This window comes from Rhineura floridana, chromosome 9 (assembly GCF_030035675.1).
Source record: "Rhineura floridana isolate rRhiFlo1 chromosome 9, rRhiFlo1.hap2, whole genome shotgun sequence".
Taxonomy (NCBI): Eukaryota; Metazoa; Chordata; class Lepidosauria; order Squamata; family Rhineuridae; genus Rhineura; species Rhineura floridana.
In genome coordinates, this window is record NC_084488.1 from 33,043,379 (window position 1) to 33,061,756 (window position 18,378).

An 18,378-nucleotide genomic window follows, 5' to 3' on the forward strand; every position below is an offset into this window, starting at 1 on the left:
TTTACACCAGCTGCAGCTTCCAGACCAACCTCAAGGGCAGCCCCACTTAGAGTGCATTACAGTAATCCAGCCTGGAGGTTACCAGTGCGTGGACAACAGTGGTCAGGCTATCCCAGTCCAGAAACGGCCACAGCTGTCTCACCAGCTGAAGCTGATAAAAGGCACTCCTAGCCACTGAGGTCATCTGGGCCTCTAGCAACAAAGATGGATCCATGAGCACCCCCAGACTACAAACCTGCTCTTTCAGAGGGAGTACGACCCCATCCAAAGCAGGCAACTGATCAATTATCTGATCTCGGGAACCACTAACCGACAGTGCCTCCGTCTTGCTAGGATTCAGACTCAGTTTATTGGCCCTCATCCAGCCCCAAACCGAGTCCAGGCAGCGCTCCAGGGCTTGCCCGACCTCTCCCAATTGAGATGTTACAGAGAAATAGAGCTGGGTATCATCAGCATACTGCTGATACCTTGTCCCAAAGCTCCTGATGACTTGCTCCCAAGGGCTTCATATAGATGTTAAACAGCATGGGGGACAAGATGGTACCCTGTGGCACCCCACAGCATAGCAGCCAGGGGGCCGACAGACAGTCATCCAATGCTATTCTCTGAGAGTGACCGTGGAGATAGGATCGGAACCCCTGTAAAACAGTGCCTCCAATACCCAGCTCACCAAGTTGGCCCAGAAGGATATCATGGTCAATGGTATCAAAAGCCGCTGAGAGATCAAGTAAGAATAATAGGGTCGCACTCCCCCGTCCTTCTCCCGATAAAGGTCATCCATCAGGGCGACCAAGGCCAATTCAGTCCCATAACCAGGCCTGAACCCAGACTGGGATGGGTCAAGTTAATCTGTTTCATCCAAGAGTACTTGCAGTTGCTGCGCCACAACCCTCTCAATCACCTTCCCTAAAAAGGGGGTATTTGCAACCAGTCGGTAGTTGTCACAAACCAATGGGTCCAGGCTGGGCTTCTCAGGAGTGGTCGGATCACCGCCTCTTTCAAGGCAGCTGGAACCACTCCCTCCCGCAATGATGCATTGACCACACCCTGGATCCACTCGGTCAGACCCCCTCAGCAAGCTTTAATAAGCAAAGAAGGGCAAGGGTCGAGAGGACACATTGCTGGCCGCATCATTGCAAGCACCTTGTCCACGTCATCAGGCTGCATCAACTGAAACCGTTCCCAAGAAGTTGCAGCAGACATTGCACTGGACACCTCATTGGAGACTACAGTAGATGTGGATGGGGCATCAAGACTACTACGGAGGTGAGCAACTTTACGCTCAAAATGCCTTGCAAACAATTCACAGTGGGCCTCCGAAGGGTCTAAGACTCAATTTCCTGGAATTGATGTAAACAGACCCCTGACAATATGGAAAAGCTCGACTTCCCAGGAGGATCGCTCCGCCTGTGCTTGCCTCTAGACGAGCTCTCGTCTCAGAGGAAGCTTTTTCAGTTTTAAAACCAGTCAGAAAAGTTTTTTTTTTGACTGGGAAATTTTTCTCCCAGGTAAGGGAGAAACTTTGAGATTACCCACAGAAGTTCCGTGGCGTTTGTTGGACTGGAATTCATTGGAATCGCCTATGAAGGAAGGTAGCCAACAGCGTCGGACGGAGCCAGGGATTACGAACAGGCTCTAACTGATTAAGCAAGACTTTTTTTTCCTTCAAAGAAAAACGGAAATTAACAGGCAAACATCCTCCTGTCTATTATCATCATTTTGTTATCGTTACTGCAAAAGAGATTTGTTAAAGAGTCAGCAACAAAGAAGCCCTGGGTGAGTTATAACTTTCTCTTTCACATACGGAATTAAGGAGGAAGAAAATCGAAATAGCCTATCTTTGTTTTTTATTGCAAAAAGCTGGCATGGAATTGAGCATTTTAAAGATATAAACGGATGAGAGGCATCTGATTTGAAGAGAAAATTTGATTTATCTGATATTTGAGTATTATATGTCTGGGACTATTTTTTCTGGTCTACTTTTTTTTTTTTGGCGAATCTGCTTATTCCTTATGCCACTAATCATTTGGACGCTGTGAACTAAATTTGTTTTGGACATATAAGAGATAAGGCAGTTCGTGCTGTCTAGAGGGTGATGTCATCTGGCTTGGAAGATTAACTCATTTGTGACTGGAAAAAGAAATAAACTGTTCTTTGCTTGAGAATAGTGACTATATTGGAATTGAAGGGGTTTTGTTCTTTTGGTTTTAAGAATGACAATCAAGAAGGTGGCTGAGAACCTGGATGTTCAGGAAGGGATTCTCTCTCTAAATATGTTTCAGAAAATAATGAATGAGATTAAGCTAATGAAACAAGAGATGGGTCAGAACAGACAAGAGATGAAAATTGGATTTGGCAAAATGAGACAGGAGCTGAAAGAAATTCAGGATTCTATAACTGGACAAGAAAAAGAAGATGAAAGAAAGATCAAAGGGAAGGTTCAAGCCCTGGAGATTGGAATAGATTTATCAAATATGGACCTGGAAAAAGATTTTGATTTTATGGTTGTGATGGATCCTAAAGACAAATATTACTGTTTGGAATTCAGCGCTGTCCCTGAAGGAATTGGTGAAGAAATTAGAGATAAAGATATCAACGACTCGAAAAAATTCCTGGATTGGAAGGATTTGATGGAACTTGAAATAGAGAAAGTTTATAGAATAAATTCCAGATATGTGACAATGGAAAAACTCTCAAGAGATGTGTTAGCGCATTCTGTAAAAAAGAGGAACAGAGATACAACTTTACAACAACATTTCAGTAATACATTCAGAATTGATGGCAAGAAAATACTTGTGATGAAAGAAATCCCTATCAGACTCTTATTATATGACTATGGCAGCAAGACCAAGATTATTGGGTGTGCAAAGATGGAAGATGGAAGATGGAATCAATACTGATAATGGGAGAATGGGAGAAGAGCTACTGAAATTACTGGACTTAGTAGACCTGAAGAGATGGATTAATTGACATGTCTATTTGGAGAAAAATTGATGGATATATATCTCAAGGATTAGAAACTTCTCTTTGACTTTTTGTGGAAAGAATAAAATGATGTTAATGAGATTTGATACCAATTAAGATAACCACTGGAGGAAGATAATATAATTTTATTAAGAGACAGGTTTGTTATATATTATAGACTTATAGCTAATCTACGACAAATCGGAAGTCAATAGTTTTTATTGTAATAGTTATTAATTTGTTTTGTTTGTTTTGATTTGTTTTTGAAAATTTGAATAAAAAATTAATGATAAAAAAAAAATATGGAAAAGCTCCACCAGACGGCTACTTGAGGATGCGATGGAGGCAGAGAAGTGGACCTTCTTCGCTGCCCTCACCACCACACAGTAGGCACAGTTATGATGTTTTACTCGTGCCCGATCAGCCTCACAAGCACATCTTTCGCCACTTGTGCTCTAGCCATCATCCAGCCTGTTTCATTGCCCTTAGCTCACTGGTGTACCAAGGTGCAAACTGGGATCCACAATGCTGGAGAGGGTGCTTGGGTGCAACCGTGTTGAGAGCCCGACTCACCTTGCTGTTCCACATAGTGAACACAGCAGGGCCACCTGCTCTATCTACTGGGAACTCCCCCAGGGCATTCAGGAATCCAGTGGATTCCATTAGGCTCCGGGGGCAGACCCTCCTAATCTGTCTACCACCCCTGCAGGGAAGGATCAGAGCCATAAGTCTAAACTTCACCAGGAAGTGGTCTGACCATGACAATGAGGTGACATCCTCCCCCCATCTCCAGACCACCCCTTCCTCCATCTGGAGCAAAAACTAAGACAAGGGTGTGCCCTGCCCTATGTGTTGGGTCAATAACAACTTGAGACACCCCCATGGTCGTCATGGAGGCCATGAAGTCCCAAGCTGGAACACTAGAGGCAGCCTCAGCATGGACATTGAAATCACCCAGGCCTATTGTTCTGGGCTGCTCCAACACCATAGCCAAGATGACCTCCACCAGCTCGGTGAGAGAAGCTGCCAGGCAGCAGGGTGGACAGTACACCAGGAGCAACCCTAGTTTACTGTCTCCTTGGTGCAACACCAGGTGCAGGCCCTCACAGCCAGCTCCAAGACAGAGTGGTTTCCTGGTGACAGAGATGGAAGTTCTGTAGACCACAGTAACTCCTCCCCCCCATCCCTGCAGCCTGTGCTGGTGCTGCACCAAGTATCCAGGTGGGCAAAGTTGGGTCAGATCAACTCCTCCAAGCTCACCCACCCAGGTCTCGGTAATACACACCAAATCGGCACCTTCATCCACAATCAAGTCATGGATGAGAGTGGTCTTATTATGTACCGATCTGGTATTAAACAACAACACACACAGGCCAGTGGGCACAGCAAATGAGCAACGAGGAACCCATCCATGAGAGGAGTGGCAGCAAGGAACAAGGCACAGATAGCCTTGCCTTCGCCTTCTATGGTAATTCACCACATCCCCATGGCTATACTTCCCTCTGCCCATAATCACTGAAATTGGGGTGGCATCACCCATGTTCCTCCATACTAAGACTCCTCCTAAACACCTAATATGGACCCAACATGAGCCCACCAACATCTGGTGACTTTCTCCTGTCATTCAGTTCACACAGGTTCCCACCCTGTGCAGGAACTACACATGCACCACACGCCCTCCCCACCACCAGTCTCCTCTAGACTGGTTCAACAGAGAACACTTTAAAAAACAAGAAAAAGTAATATAAGGGGGGTAGCACCCTCGCCCTCGGGACTCCCCAAGGAACTCCCCAAGGGGCAACTCCCAAGGGCAGCTGGGCTTTTATGCCTCCTGGCCCAGCCAGCAGCTTTTGCAAGAGGCAGATGCAAGAGGCTGCAAGATTAACTGCAGCCTCTCTCTGGAGCACGGTTTCTGGAGCACGGTCAGACAGGGGTCCCAGTCCTTCCAGCACTTACCAGGGACTTCAGCTGTCTGGGGAAAAGCTGCTGTAAGTCTAAACTTCAGCAAGCAGTGATCTGTCCATGACAAAGGGACTGATGTAAGGCCCCCCACTTTCAGATCATCTTCATGTCCAGTTGCAAAAAACAAGTCTAGAGTATGCCCTGCTACATGTGTTGGGCCAATGGTATATTAGGACAGTCCCATGGTTGTCATGGAGACCATGAAATCCTGAGCCGCCCCGGATAAGGCGGCCTCGGCATGGATGTTAGGTTTCCCAAATATAAAAAGTAACATTAGAAATGTCCTTAAAACTTAAATGTGCATCAAAATAGATTAGGCCTGGAAAACCTGTGATCCATGAAGCCAAACTAAACCTACAATATGTGTATTATGGCTGCTCGAGACACACTGCCTGTTTTTACATTCCCAAACATACATTTTGCTTGGTAGGTATGAAGTTGTGCAGGCCAGATATACTTTCTTAGAAGAGGGACCACTGAGCCCTGCCAAGGCAAAGTCAAACCCTGATGTTATGCCATTAGGCGCTGCCAGAATAAACATTTCGAATCAGAGTGCGATTAATGTGTTGTGTATACCTGATGTTGTTCACCACTGAAATTAATTAGTACAGTTGGCCATGGACAGTGTTGCATTCTGGCTCTTGTGGGTTTCCCGCAGAAATAATTTAGGCAACAGACATTAAATATGGCATTGTGATATCCGTGGTTTTTGCCCCCTCATGCAAAAAGAATGTCTTCAGTGTCGTTTGTTCTTCCATTCAGAATACTAGAAACTATCTTAAGTGTCCACAAGATAGACATGATAGATTAGCGTCCACAGGATTGCATGCAAGATTAAGTACATATAATATAGATGAATGGTGAATTTGTAGGTTTTAGAGTGCAATTCTATACATGTCTACTCAGAAGTAAGGCCCATTAAGTTCAATAGGGCTGACTCACAGATTAGTGGATATAGAATTGCAGCCTTATTCTGTTTAGGCTCTATGGGCTTCTTGACACAATTTATGGATTATTTTTTGTGTTCTTGAAATTGAAAGCTTTGCTTTTGGACAACTATAACTTATTGTGGCCTTGTTTCACACATTACATTAAAACATAGCTTAAAACAAACTATGAATGAATTTGGGGTCACCAGCCTTTTGGGACCCATGGGCAAATCTGCAAACCAGAGGAGCTCATGACCACCATCATACATACATTACAACCAAACACAATCTATTCTATTGGTTACAATAGAATGCTTGTTTCAAGACTAATTTCGGGGGAAGGGAGGTGGGCTTTGTGTGTAAGGCAAGGCTGATGCATGTGTATGTGTGCTCACGAGCATGTTGGCAATACCTGGTTTAATGTGAATAAGCAGCCTACTGGTGCCAGCTACTCAAAAGTTCCATGGCACTAATTGGGGTTGGATCCAATTAGATCAGAGATAGCTAATATGTTGCCCTCCATATATTGCTAAACTTCAGCTCACTTTAACCTCAGCCAGGATGGCCAATGGTCAAGGATAATGAAAGCTGTAGTTCAGCAGGATCTCAAGGCCCCCACAAAGAAGTACGCCTGGCGCCCACGCTTCTATCTTTTTGGCGCCAGGTTAAGACCTGGCTATGCTCCCAGGCATTTTAAGCGCTTATGTTATAATTTAATTTTTTTAAATTTTTTTCTTTAGTTGCTGCTTGTGTTTATTGTTTGTTGTCTGATTTTATTGTTGATATTTTGTATTTTAACCTTTTTGTACACCGCCCAGAGAGCCACTCGCTATGGGCGGTCTATAAATGAAACAAACAAACAAATAAATAAATAAATAAATATAGTGGGCCTTATTGGTAAAGCATCTGTTTTGCTTGCAGAAGGTCCCAGGTTCAATCTATGGCATCTCCAGGTAGAACTGGGAGAGACCTCTGTTTGAAACCCTGGAGAGCCACTACCAGTCAGTGTTGACAATGCTGAGCTAGATGAACCAATGGTCTGACTCATTATAAGGGAGCTTCCTACATTTCCATTGCTTCCCCATTCCTGCTACTGACATGTCATTGACAAAAGAAAACAGAGTCTGGCTTGTTGCATTGTCCAAACCTGGGCTTGTGCTTTGTTTCTTTCCAAAAAGTACAAATAGTAACCAAATAGTACAAATACAGTAGGGCCCCACTTTTCGGCATTTTGCTAATACGGCGGTAGCATGCGATCATGTGGCATCACAGTTCTTTTACTTTTGGCCCAAACGGGCACCATTTTTTCTCTTGTTATTTTAGGGGTTGTTCCCCCCCCCCTGTTTACCTTTGTTTATTTTTGGTGCAGATGGGCACCATTTTTTCTCCCTTTGTTCTTTTAGGAGTTGCTTCCCCCGTTTAGCCATGGAGGGCCACACGGTGTGCACCCCCACCTCGCAGCTACAGCCTGGTCAGCCCGGCTTTGGGAATCCTTCCCCCCACAGCTGCACCGTGTTCTGCGGCAGGCGGCTGCACAGCTGCCCCCCCTTGCAGCTTCCACCGCTACCTTCCCCGCCAGCCACTCCCTGAGTCAGAGCCGGTTGATCTAAGCTACACCACGATCAGCTGTTCAGCGCAATCAGTTGTTTGGTGGTCGCGTGGCTACTGTCCCCCCATTGCCGTTGCGGGCTTTTACTGCTCTGATTTTTCCTTTTTAAAAAAGGGGGAAAGGCTGATCTTTACCTGCTGGGGCAGCAGCAGCAGTGAGTTTGAAGCTCACGGTGGCAGCTTCAACTCGCGTCCCGCTTAACCGCGGCGTCCCACTTGCCTTGCTTTGGTGGTGCCTCTTCCCTTTGGCTGCTACTGTGGCCACTAGGATCTCACGGCAGTGGCTCCCTGCTGTTGCTTCTGTGGCAAGTTTGGTGCTCGCGGTGGCTGCGGCTCTTTTCCTCTCATCCTTTCTCTACCCCCAGGAGGCTGTCTCCTCCACCATGACGGCTGCCGTTGCGCTCCACTGAGCTATTTTCTCTTCACCTCCGTGACGGCTGCCATTTTGTTTTTGAATTTTCCCGCCTTTTTCACCGCCATTTTGACAGAGTTCTGCTTTTCAGCGATTTCCACTTTACAGCGGGGGTCTGGTCTCTAACCTGCCGTATAAGTGGGGCCCTACTGTAGTAACCAAGAGCAGGGGAGGAATGCCATGGGAACTTTTGAGCATCATGCACCAGTTTGCTGCTCATTCATATTAAACTATATTTTGTTTTAAATTATGGTTTGATGTGATGTATGAACTGGTTCACTGTATTATACTACAATGACCAATTTAAAAAATAATGAAAAATATCAAAAAATACAATGTTTTACTGTCCTTATAGCCAGTGTTTGGTCATTTTGCTGGATACCTATTAACAGTGTCCATGATTCAGGAAGTACACTGCTGGTTGCATTGTGGTATAGCTGCTAGTAGAAACTTCACATACCAGCCTTCAAATTTAGAAGGGCAAGGGTGTTGAAAAAGAAAACATTCCAAGAGCCGAAGATAAACAGCACGAGACTCACACCACAACCTCTGCAGAGAAAAATGTGAAGGAGTGTTACAAAGCTCTGTAGAGTGACCAGGAGAACCTGATAAATTTTTATTTTTAAGTTGGTTTTGAAGATTCTCATTAAAACCTGAGATCAGCAGTCAGTCTCTTGTACTTTAGTTCTCTGATGGTCAAGCTCCTTAGTCCTATACCTTTCCCCACTTCTCCTGCCTTGTATGAAGTTATGCTCAGGCCTCTCCAGACTTTTTGTAACCCCTCTCAGCCACCTCTAAATACACTGGCCCTCTCTGAGTGTTTTTTTTAAATCTCCAGTCCAGTGAGCCTCCTCTTCATTCACAGCAGCTGCACTGAATGCCAACACTCTTTAATTGGCTAATGCTCTTCAAAGTATCTGAAGGTTATTATATAGGTGAGGAAACATTTGAGCTTACAAACAACTTGATTCTCTAATCATCTGGTCCTCCAGATGTTGTTGGATTACAACTCCAATCATCCCTGACCATTGGCCATGCTGGCTGGGGGTGAAGGGAGCTGGGAGCCATCTGTAGGGCCACAGGCTTCTCACCCCTGCCCTCGCTGCATGTCAGATAACAATGGCCACTTTAACATCCACATATATTTGAAGGCTGCAGATATCAACAAAAATGTCAGTTACATTGGCTCATTGTGACATATATATAAAACATGATGCATGCTGATGGTGTATTACTATTACTAATAACAATAATAACAAGTATTTTGTCTATAACCCACTCCATCCCCATCTCTTTTTGGCCTTTCCATGAGTGTTAGTGTGTAAAATGACATCAGCAGAAAGGACATGGATACAGACAGTTGTATCAGCCTCTGTTCTTTCCATCAGTTCCGATGGCTCTGTATTATGCATCTATTCATAGTATCACTATCATATATTTGCTTCTGATAACATGCTGGTACAGTTACCGCTGGATCCTTTTCTGTTATTTGATCATGCACTTGCTTTAGCTTAAATATATATACCTTACGGCAAGAAGGTATTCTCTACATTTTTGTGATGTGATTTGCCCTAGTATTCTTCTCAGTACATATGTAATCAAAATTGTCCTATATTAATAAGAGCTTTTGATTTCTGAGTTGAAATCTGCCTACAAATAAGTTATCAGATTAAGACTCTTTCAAGGATACCACAACCATTATTTAGAAGATTTCTAATGGGACCTTGCGAAGGCCATGGAAATGTCATGCGGAGACCTGGAGTCCACTCCAAACTAATACAAAAATCACAGGGCATATAGTATGACTCGAGTTTACAATCTGTAATTTCATTTCTTCTTTTATTGTTATAAAATATTTTACTAATCTTTTTTTTAAGCACTGAGTTCAAGGAAAAACAACCTGTTTACTAACAACTGGCACACTGGAAAGGTTGAGCTGAAGGCTGCTTTGTTCCTGATGTTGCAATCATGCTTGCCACAGCCACACATGTGCTCGCAGAAGTGAACAGATAAGCGTAAAGTGGAGATACAAAACTCCACAACAAACATTGATTGGGCATGCATCGGTGCATCAGAGTCAATCATGGCTCACTGACACATATTCCTTGTACATTCCCAAGTATTTGGAGATGTGCACCTCTTTTTCACACTGTACACATTTTTCACAGCAACACTGCTGTAACTGTAACAAAACAAGCTGGCTGTCAAAAAGGTGAAGTGGCTCTGAACATTACAATTCATGGAAGTTTCTTAGGCACAAGGACAACCATTATTGTTCAGGTTATGGAGGGGAGGCCCTCCAAATGTTGTTGGACTCCATCTCCTATCACCCAGAGTCAACATGGTCAGTGGATCAGGAATGCAGGGACTTGTAGTGCAGCAACATCTGGAGGGCCACACACTTGTTAGAGGCATTACTTCAACTTTGAGAGAGGAATCTCTGGTCTTACTTTTCTCCTGTTCAGCATCAGAAAGTATATTCAGCTCCAAATAGTTTGTCTGAATTTTTATTTTTGCTTCCATCCATTGAAAGCACTCATTTTTAAGCACTATGGGAGCAGGCACAGAGATTTTAAAGAGCTCTATCTCCCTCTCCAATCCCATTCAGGAGCATCTTCCCTCAACAAACAGCGTCATGTTATTGTCCTTGCTATACCTGTAAAAACGGTCTAATTTCTGTATCACTTCAAGGCCCCAAATAGACACAATCAGATCTCTGGCATTATTTTAGTTCAGAGCAGCTGGGGGGAGAGTCAGATCAGGGAAGTGGGATTGTAATTTTACAGAGTGTTTTTAAATCGCTTTTTAAAAATGTGTTTTTCAATTTGTATATTTGTTTTTAATTGTTGTAAACTGCCCAGAGAGCTTTGGCTATGGGCCGGTATACAAATGCAACAAATAAATAAATAAATACATTGTAGGAGAAAGTGCTTAACCCTTTCCTTTACAATGTTTTCCTGATCTAAATCACCCTCCCACCAAAGCTGCTATTTGTCTATGGGGAAAACCTATTGTTCTCTATTTGGTGCTTGTAGCAGCTTCATGGAAGAGAGAAACAGATTTACATTGGGAAAATAGTATGTGGGGAAAAGTTAAACACCCCCTCCTTCAGCACTGTTCCCCAGGTCTGCTCCCTCTGTGTCTGTTTTTAAGCACAGAAAAACAAAAGGATATTTGATTGTAGATCTCCCAGTGTCTCATTTACTTTGGCCTTGAGTGTGCAAACTACTAAGAACCTTTTGCCTCCAATGTAGTTTTTGGAACAAACTTGCAAACATGGCTAACTTGGAAAGTAATGTGGGAAACAGCCATTTTAATTTAAAGGATCATACCTAGAAGAGTGCCTGTTTAGTTTGAACCGACCAAAGGCATTTGTCTTCCTCTACCCATAATGAAAGACACGCACAGAATGCAGCACAAAAAGAATTCCCTTCTGGATAAAAAAAAAAAGACCCTGAACAAAGGCAATGCTTATTTGGTGTCCTTCCACAGTAAAAGGTTTACAATCCCTAGGTAGAGCCAGTGTGATGTGGACAGTGTTTTGGTCTTGGACTGGAGAAACCTGGATTCAAGTTGCCACTCAGTCATGAACCGCACTAGGTAACCATCACTGAGCCTCGACTACCTTACCAGATTGTTGTAAGGATAAAATTGAGAAATCCCATGTACAGCGTTCTGACCTTCTTGGAGGAAAACTGGAATATAACTGAAATAGGATGTAGATTAAACAAATAAACAGAGAACATTAATGCCATTCAGCTGTTTAATTTCTGGTGTTGCTTCACAGAATTTTGAGGACACTTTGCCAGAAAAGACTTTTGAATATATATCAAGCAACATTCATATGCTAGAATGAGTATCAAGGGTGTTCCACTGGAAGATGACATATGGCTATTCAGCTAAAGCAACTCAGGCATATGATTGTACCTGTCAGCCTTAGATCACTGGCTGACTCTGGAAAATAAAATGCTCACTACTTTTTACAGCCTTCCAACGTCTAATCTGTAAACTGATTTTTTTTTTTAGAAAAAGAAAAAGAAAAACCTGTGACTGATTGTAAATGTCTGCCATCAAGAATATAAACATGTCCATCCTTATCAGTGTATTTTAAGAGGCTTTGGGAGGGGGAGCGGTTTTTGGTTTCATTCCTGGCTCCTAGGAATGTAACAGTCTCAAGAAATACAATCAGAGTTCCTGCCTCTGATATTTTTCAGCCTTAGTAAAAAGAAAAGAAAAAAGAAAAAGAAAGAAGAAATATATAGACATTGATGGTTGTTTTGATAAAACCTTGAATGTTTTATAAGTATGTCACACAAGGTTCAAAGGCACAGATTACATGTACAATTACATATCTTTCTATGTGTGAAGTACTGAGTGGAAAGCAAGGAGCCAGACTTGCTTGTAGAAGTGGTATATGGATGTTTTTGGAAGTTGGGCAGATATTCCTGGAAACTGTTAACACCAACAGCAAGTTAAAGTGAGGTGTGAACAGAACAGCTTTTATCCAGGGGTGGAATTCTAGCTCAAGGGGAAGGTAGGCCCCCACAGCTGATAACCTGGCAACCAACATATTATGTCAAATTATGGCTCTTTGTGGTCTGTCATTCAGCGTTTAGTAGCTAGGCCAAAAGGAGAATCAAACCAGCATATGATAAAAAATCTGAGGGTTTCTTGAGCCTTCTGTGGTCTATTTAATAGGGTGTATTTATAATATTTTTACTAAAATAAAAACACACACCTGAAACAGAATTTTCTAAATATTTCTATTGCTTTCTGTTTTCCAGCATAAGTAAAAGCTTAAATTTACAGAGACCCCAACAGAGCAATCCTAACAGTGCAATCCAAACCCAAGATCCATCAGGATGAGTGAGTTTGGAATAGGTAGATGTTGGGCTGCCCCAGCTGAGCCAGGGCTCAGCCAGGCGTTCACTGGTATAACACCTTCATCCCAGCTGATATGAGGCTATGCTGGCTCAGCCAGGGTTCAGCTAGTGGAACTTAGGCTGGTGGAACTTAAGCTGGCATAAGTCCCCCAAAAGGGGCATTCTGGGTGTGTGGCAGGAACAAGGACAGATTTACAACATTCTTTTAGCTCAGTTACATGACCTGAAAACCTTGTGGAACTTGTGCTGCCAAAATGGGTGGTTTAAGTCAAACTCTATTTCAAAGACTTCTTTTCCCTCTGTCAGACTCAGAGTGGCTCAGCCAGCAGTAACTCTATTCCTACATGGAGCTTGGAATAGAGGTAACTTACACTGGCTTAATTCAAGCCGGGGTAAATTCCACTGGCTCCCTATACTTTGGATTGCTCCCTAAAGTCCTTTTAATAAACGCCTTTCCTCCTTGATAAGCACTTTTGGCATTTTTCGTAGTGCTTGATAACTGTCAGCTTCACTTGGGTGCTCTGGTGCTTTATCTTTCAATGCTTGCAAAAGGTTGCAGGTTCAATCCCTGGTTTCTCTAAGAAAGGCTGGGAAAGGGTCTCATCTAAAAATCTGGGGAACTGCTGCCAGTCAGTGTTGACAATTCTGACCTAGATGGACCAACAGTCTAACTCAATATAAAACAGCTTCCTACATGCCTAAGACTTAGAACAGGGGTGGGGATCCTCAGGCCCAGAGCCCAAATGTGGCCTTCCAGGCTTCTTTGTTTGGCCCTCGGAACTCTCCACAGGCAACACCCATGACTGGCCCTGCTGGAATGTTTTTGCCTGGCTGGAATGTGACCTTGAACTCTGAGAATGCCTCTTGCTTCTCTGGATGGAAAACTGAGAGGGGTGTATGAGCATGTGTCGAAGCTAGCTTTACTTTACAAAGGGAACATGTGTTTTTCCACCACGCTTTTTCTGTAGCCCCAGCCACCACTGAAATGTGGCCTTCAGAAGTTGCCCACATGAGAATGTATCCCCTGAGCTGGAAAAGGTTCACCACTGCTGTCTTAGAATTACAATTCCATCTTTATAAAGAGAGGTGATTCTGATGTGTGCACTGATGTATGGGGTGGGTGAACTGCACATCGGCAACAGCATACCTTCTCTGTGACTTTGGGGAAGGGCCATAACTCAATGGTGGAGTATATGCTTTGCTTCCAGAGGTCCCAGCATCTACCAGCAATGCTGGAAAAAACTTCTGTCTGAAACCTAGAGAGCCACTGCCAGTCAGTGCAGACAATACTGAACTAGATGGACCAATGTCTCTGACTTATTATATAGCAGTTTCCTATGTCCCTGGCCATTAACACTGGTTGCACATACCTCCAGTTACTGTGTATTACCCTGAATTTTACATTATTGTGTAGTATCGTTTTATACTGTTTTTACTGTATGAGTTTATTATAACTCTTGACTTTAAAAAAAAATTCAAATAAATAACTGTAGATAATAATTGATAAAATAAAATTTGACATGCCCAGTCATTTCCATATGGCAGAAAAAGCATGAGAGCAGCTGAGCGAAGCCAATGGTGGTGACTGAGCACTTCTGGAAATGAGTGAACACTTTCTAGCACTACAGAGAAACAATCCCTTCTGGCAAGGATGTTCATCGCCCCTGCAGTCTGTTTCCATTCCATTGTGGACTGGTGGTGAAACCTGGATAGAGAGAAGGTTGTCTGCAGAGGGCAGGGATGATGAAATCCAGGAACGTTTTAGGTGGGGGGAACCCTCTTGTTTATCCCAGCCTGGAATGTGTCCCTGAACCGTAGTTTTGTTTTTAAAAAATCCTATTGATTTTGCCTTACTAGTCACATTGATAAGTTGAATGCTGTGTTTGCTAAGGGATGTGTGTGTGTGGAGTGGAGAGGGGATGCAGGAAAAGTGCAGAGGGGGGAAACTAATCAAATGACAAAGTGGCTAAAGAGGGATGACCATAGTCTACAGAGACTTGAAAAGTATCAACCATAACAAGGGGTGATAGAGAAAAAAACTAAGGAAAGAGTAAGCCAAGAAGTATGATTGTAACAAATATAGATGTAAGCCCAAGAGTAGACAGGCAAGGAAGACATGGAAGGCTGGAGACTGTGGGTTAAGGCAGTGTCCTTCAATCTTGAGTTCCCAGATGTTGGTGGACTACAACTCCCATGAACCCCAATGATCAGGAATTATGGGAGCTGCAGTCCAACAGGATCTGGGAACCTAAAAGCTAAGGAGACAAGGGGATATGTTTGGGTCCTGGCAAGGGAATTCTTATCAGTTTTCCCACTGTCATCACATTATTACGATTCAGGAACTTCAAAAGGAGAGGTAATGGGGGCTAAAAAAAGTAGCAGACTCTACTGATCACCAGCCGTCATGAAGGCCAGTGGGATGAATGTACTGATCTACTTTATATATCACTCTTCAAACCGAATCCTTTTGGAGCAGCTCTTATATAGATTTTAGAAAACAGGCATCACCATGGGCAGAAGAACAAAATCCTTGAGCTCAATAGGGGCAGTTTTAGGATTTCTGAAATATACAGACCCTTTATCCACTTCTTGATGTATCATAATGACAAGCACTTTACTCTGAACATAATACACAAGGACGTGGAGTAAACTGTACTTGGTTCCCATTGAAATAAGTGACATCCAAGTTCAACTAATTTAGCTTCCTCCTCCCACATGTGACATCCCTCCCTGGTCTTGCAGCAGTTTGCCCTCTTTTTTTAAAAAAGGCCCTACCACTGAAACTGTCATCATCTCACTTGGCACTTCAGAAGTTGAGGAGCGGGATAAAAAAATAAACCTCTGGTCCTCGGGTTGTGGAACAATTCGAAAAAGTGAAAACATGAGCACACAACCATCAACCCTAATTTTAGAACAAAACTTAAGCTGCAGTCCTAGCAAACATGCTATAGAGAATAACTGAGATTTGAAAGCTCATCTGATGATTGCTGTGAGACTAAAGGGCCTGTCTACTTCAAACTGCATCAGATTTATATTAATGTAATTGTCATGACACTCCCCCCCAAAATCCTGGGATTTGTAGTTTGATGGGGATGCTGAGAATTCTCTATTAGAAATCTCCAAACGGAACACAGTGGCAAAGATGTGCTATAAAAGTAAGTTTTACAACAGGAGTGGGGAACCCCTTTGACTCTGAGGGCCACATTCTTTTCTGGGCAACCTTACAAGGGACACATGCAAGTGGTGGGTGGGCCAGAGGCAAAAGTGGGCGGAACAATGGATGTGAATATTACTTTTGTGCAGTAGGCTACATACCTTGCATCCCCCTCTCTGTCCTCCAATCAGACAAGCATCAAGTATTATCAGAATTCAAGGGCACAGTCTAGTCAGGCAAAAACACTCAAGGAGCAAAGCTGAGCCAATAAAAGGTGTGGCCTGGAGAGAGTTCTGAGGGCCAGATAAAGAGGCATGGAGGGCCACATTTGGCCCCTATAGCTAATCTTCCCCACCTATGATTTCAAAACATAACACCCCAATGACATATTCTTACATTAATTGTAAGAACAATAAGGAAATTGAATATCGGCATATCATGATGGAATGTGGTGGAGAAAATTTCAGTTATATTAAAATCACAGAATACTAGGAAAAGATTATGGGGGAAAAGCTGGATCCTACTTTAATTTCTAGGCATAGAATACCACTATAAGATCATTTATTCTGTTTAATTTATTTTTGTTTGGCTGAAGAGCAGCTGAAATGTACTCTGTAAATCCTCCTAAATCAGGTGTGCCTCTTGGTTTCCCACTGTGACACATCTTGACAGCACATATTAGTAAAAGCTAAGCCCAGTAACATCACAAACCATTCTTATCACCACATCCATTTTCTAGATGTGCTAACTGACCCAGTTCAATCAGGATCATCAAGTCTGCATCTTTACCTATGCAATGAAAATCTGGTGACCTGAGATTATGGGTGGGACCACACCTATCTTCAGATTTTTCAAATGTTGTGTCTACTTATATTTTTATTTTACAAAAATGTAAACAAAAAGCAATACAGTCCAGAAAGCTAAGAAACAGAACAAGGTTATAATCCTCGTCTTCAGAACACACGACAAGGTGGCCTTGCCATTTTAAGTCCCGCCAACCAAATTAAGGGCATCAAAGTAGATGACTCGGTTTCTATTTCAAGTCTTTGGTGCTGTGTCATCAAGAACACGTGTTTGGACCACAAAGTAAGGACAGCCCCACCAAAGGAAATGCCAGCAATTTTTTCACCACCCCTGCCAAAAGACCAACATCTCTCCTTTGGTGAGGAAATGGCCCATAAGGCAATCCTCACTAGCAAATCATACCAAGGCAGCAGAGGAGCTGGATTTCCCTGCAGGATAAAAATGGTTCATCCCACTTTGCTGTGCAAGAAGCAGGGAGTGTAAGCTCTTAAAGGACTTGTTGTCTTTATAAAGAAAAAAGATGTTTGCAGCAAGACTATAGCTATTGCATCTTGCCCAAATGAAAAGGCAATCAATAAGACTCAGAAATAAAAAGGATAAAGAAATATTGCAAAGGAGGGGGTGATGTTCTCACCTCTAGTCAATGGCACCTCCTTTTAGTGATTAGGGATACATCCCCCTGAGTTAGTAAAATAGTTTCCAACCGCCCCCTCACCTGCCAGACGTCGGTCTCTTGTGGTTTTCCAGATAGCATCTAGGGCTCTGGTCGTGGAATTTCTGATATGATCACTGAATGATCTCCTCAAAGGTGCTCTCACAGGGTGGTGATCCATAATGCAGAGAAGAAAACGTCACGTCCACAACAGAAAAAGATACATCATCCTTTCAGTTGGGCCTCAGGAGCAAGGGACAGTCTTTGCTTAACTATTTCCTGGATATTTTCTCTATGAGGTGGGCTCATTGCTTAGAAAAGGTTTGTCGTCAGCCGCTTCTCTCCCCCCCCACTTCAGGAGTCAAGGCACTGCAGTTCTCCTCGCTGCAGACAGACACAGGGAAACGGAGAGAGACTGCAGCAGGCAACCTATTGGCAAGCTGCCAGAATCAGGGCTGCTGCTGCCCGCCACATCTGGAAAGGCTTACCAATGAGCTAACGATGATACTCTCATTTAGATCTGGAGCTTTAGTGGGGGGAATAGCTCTAGGTCTCATGCTTCCTGGTCCAAGGAAAGAAAACATATTGGGCTTGCTGTTTTCTCACAAGCCAGTTTCGAAAAGGCAACATGTCTTTGCTGCAGCTGACAGTTTAAGGATCTTTCACTTTCAAGAGAAGATGGGCACTAAAAAGGAAAGAGATAGGAAGCGGCTGCCTTTTCCTGATTCGGTGCATTTGTTTTGTTTCCCAGGGTCTTTTCCCCTCCCTCTCTCCCTTCTTCCACATAATTCTAATTGCCTCTCACAACTCTCTAAGCTCACAGTCCTTCTCTGAAGTGATAGATTATCTTGCAGTGCTGAATTTCATAGTGATTAACTTAGAAGACGAGAGAGGTGCTGGAGCTCCCTGAACATCATGTGCTCTGATGGCTGGCCCACAGGATGAAAACCCCATGGCTGACCTCCGTTATCACCCTTTGGTAAAGTGCTTGTGCACTGGATTATGCCCAG

General features: G+C 43.3%; 1 protein-coding gene across 9 annotated transcripts in view; it reads right to left on the reverse strand.

Annotated features, from left to right (window-relative positions):
* Window positions 1-18,378, reverse strand: part of DLC1 (DLC1 Rho GTPase activating protein) — a 357,215-nt gene that overhangs the window by 168,350 nt on the left and 170,487 nt on the right. For 2 of the 9 annotated variants that reach the window (XM_061585383.1, XM_061585382.1), the window contains exon 1: window positions 17,432-17,711. The exons of the other annotated variants lie outside the window; for them this stretch is intronic. In XM_061585383.1, the coding sequence (XP_061441367.1) occupies window positions 17,432-17,549 (118 nt within the window). In that variant the 5' untranslated portion in view covers window positions 17,550-17,711. Of the gene's footprint in view, window positions 1-17,431; window positions 17,712-18,378 lie in introns of those variants that run through there. 9 annotated transcript variants of the gene reach the window in all.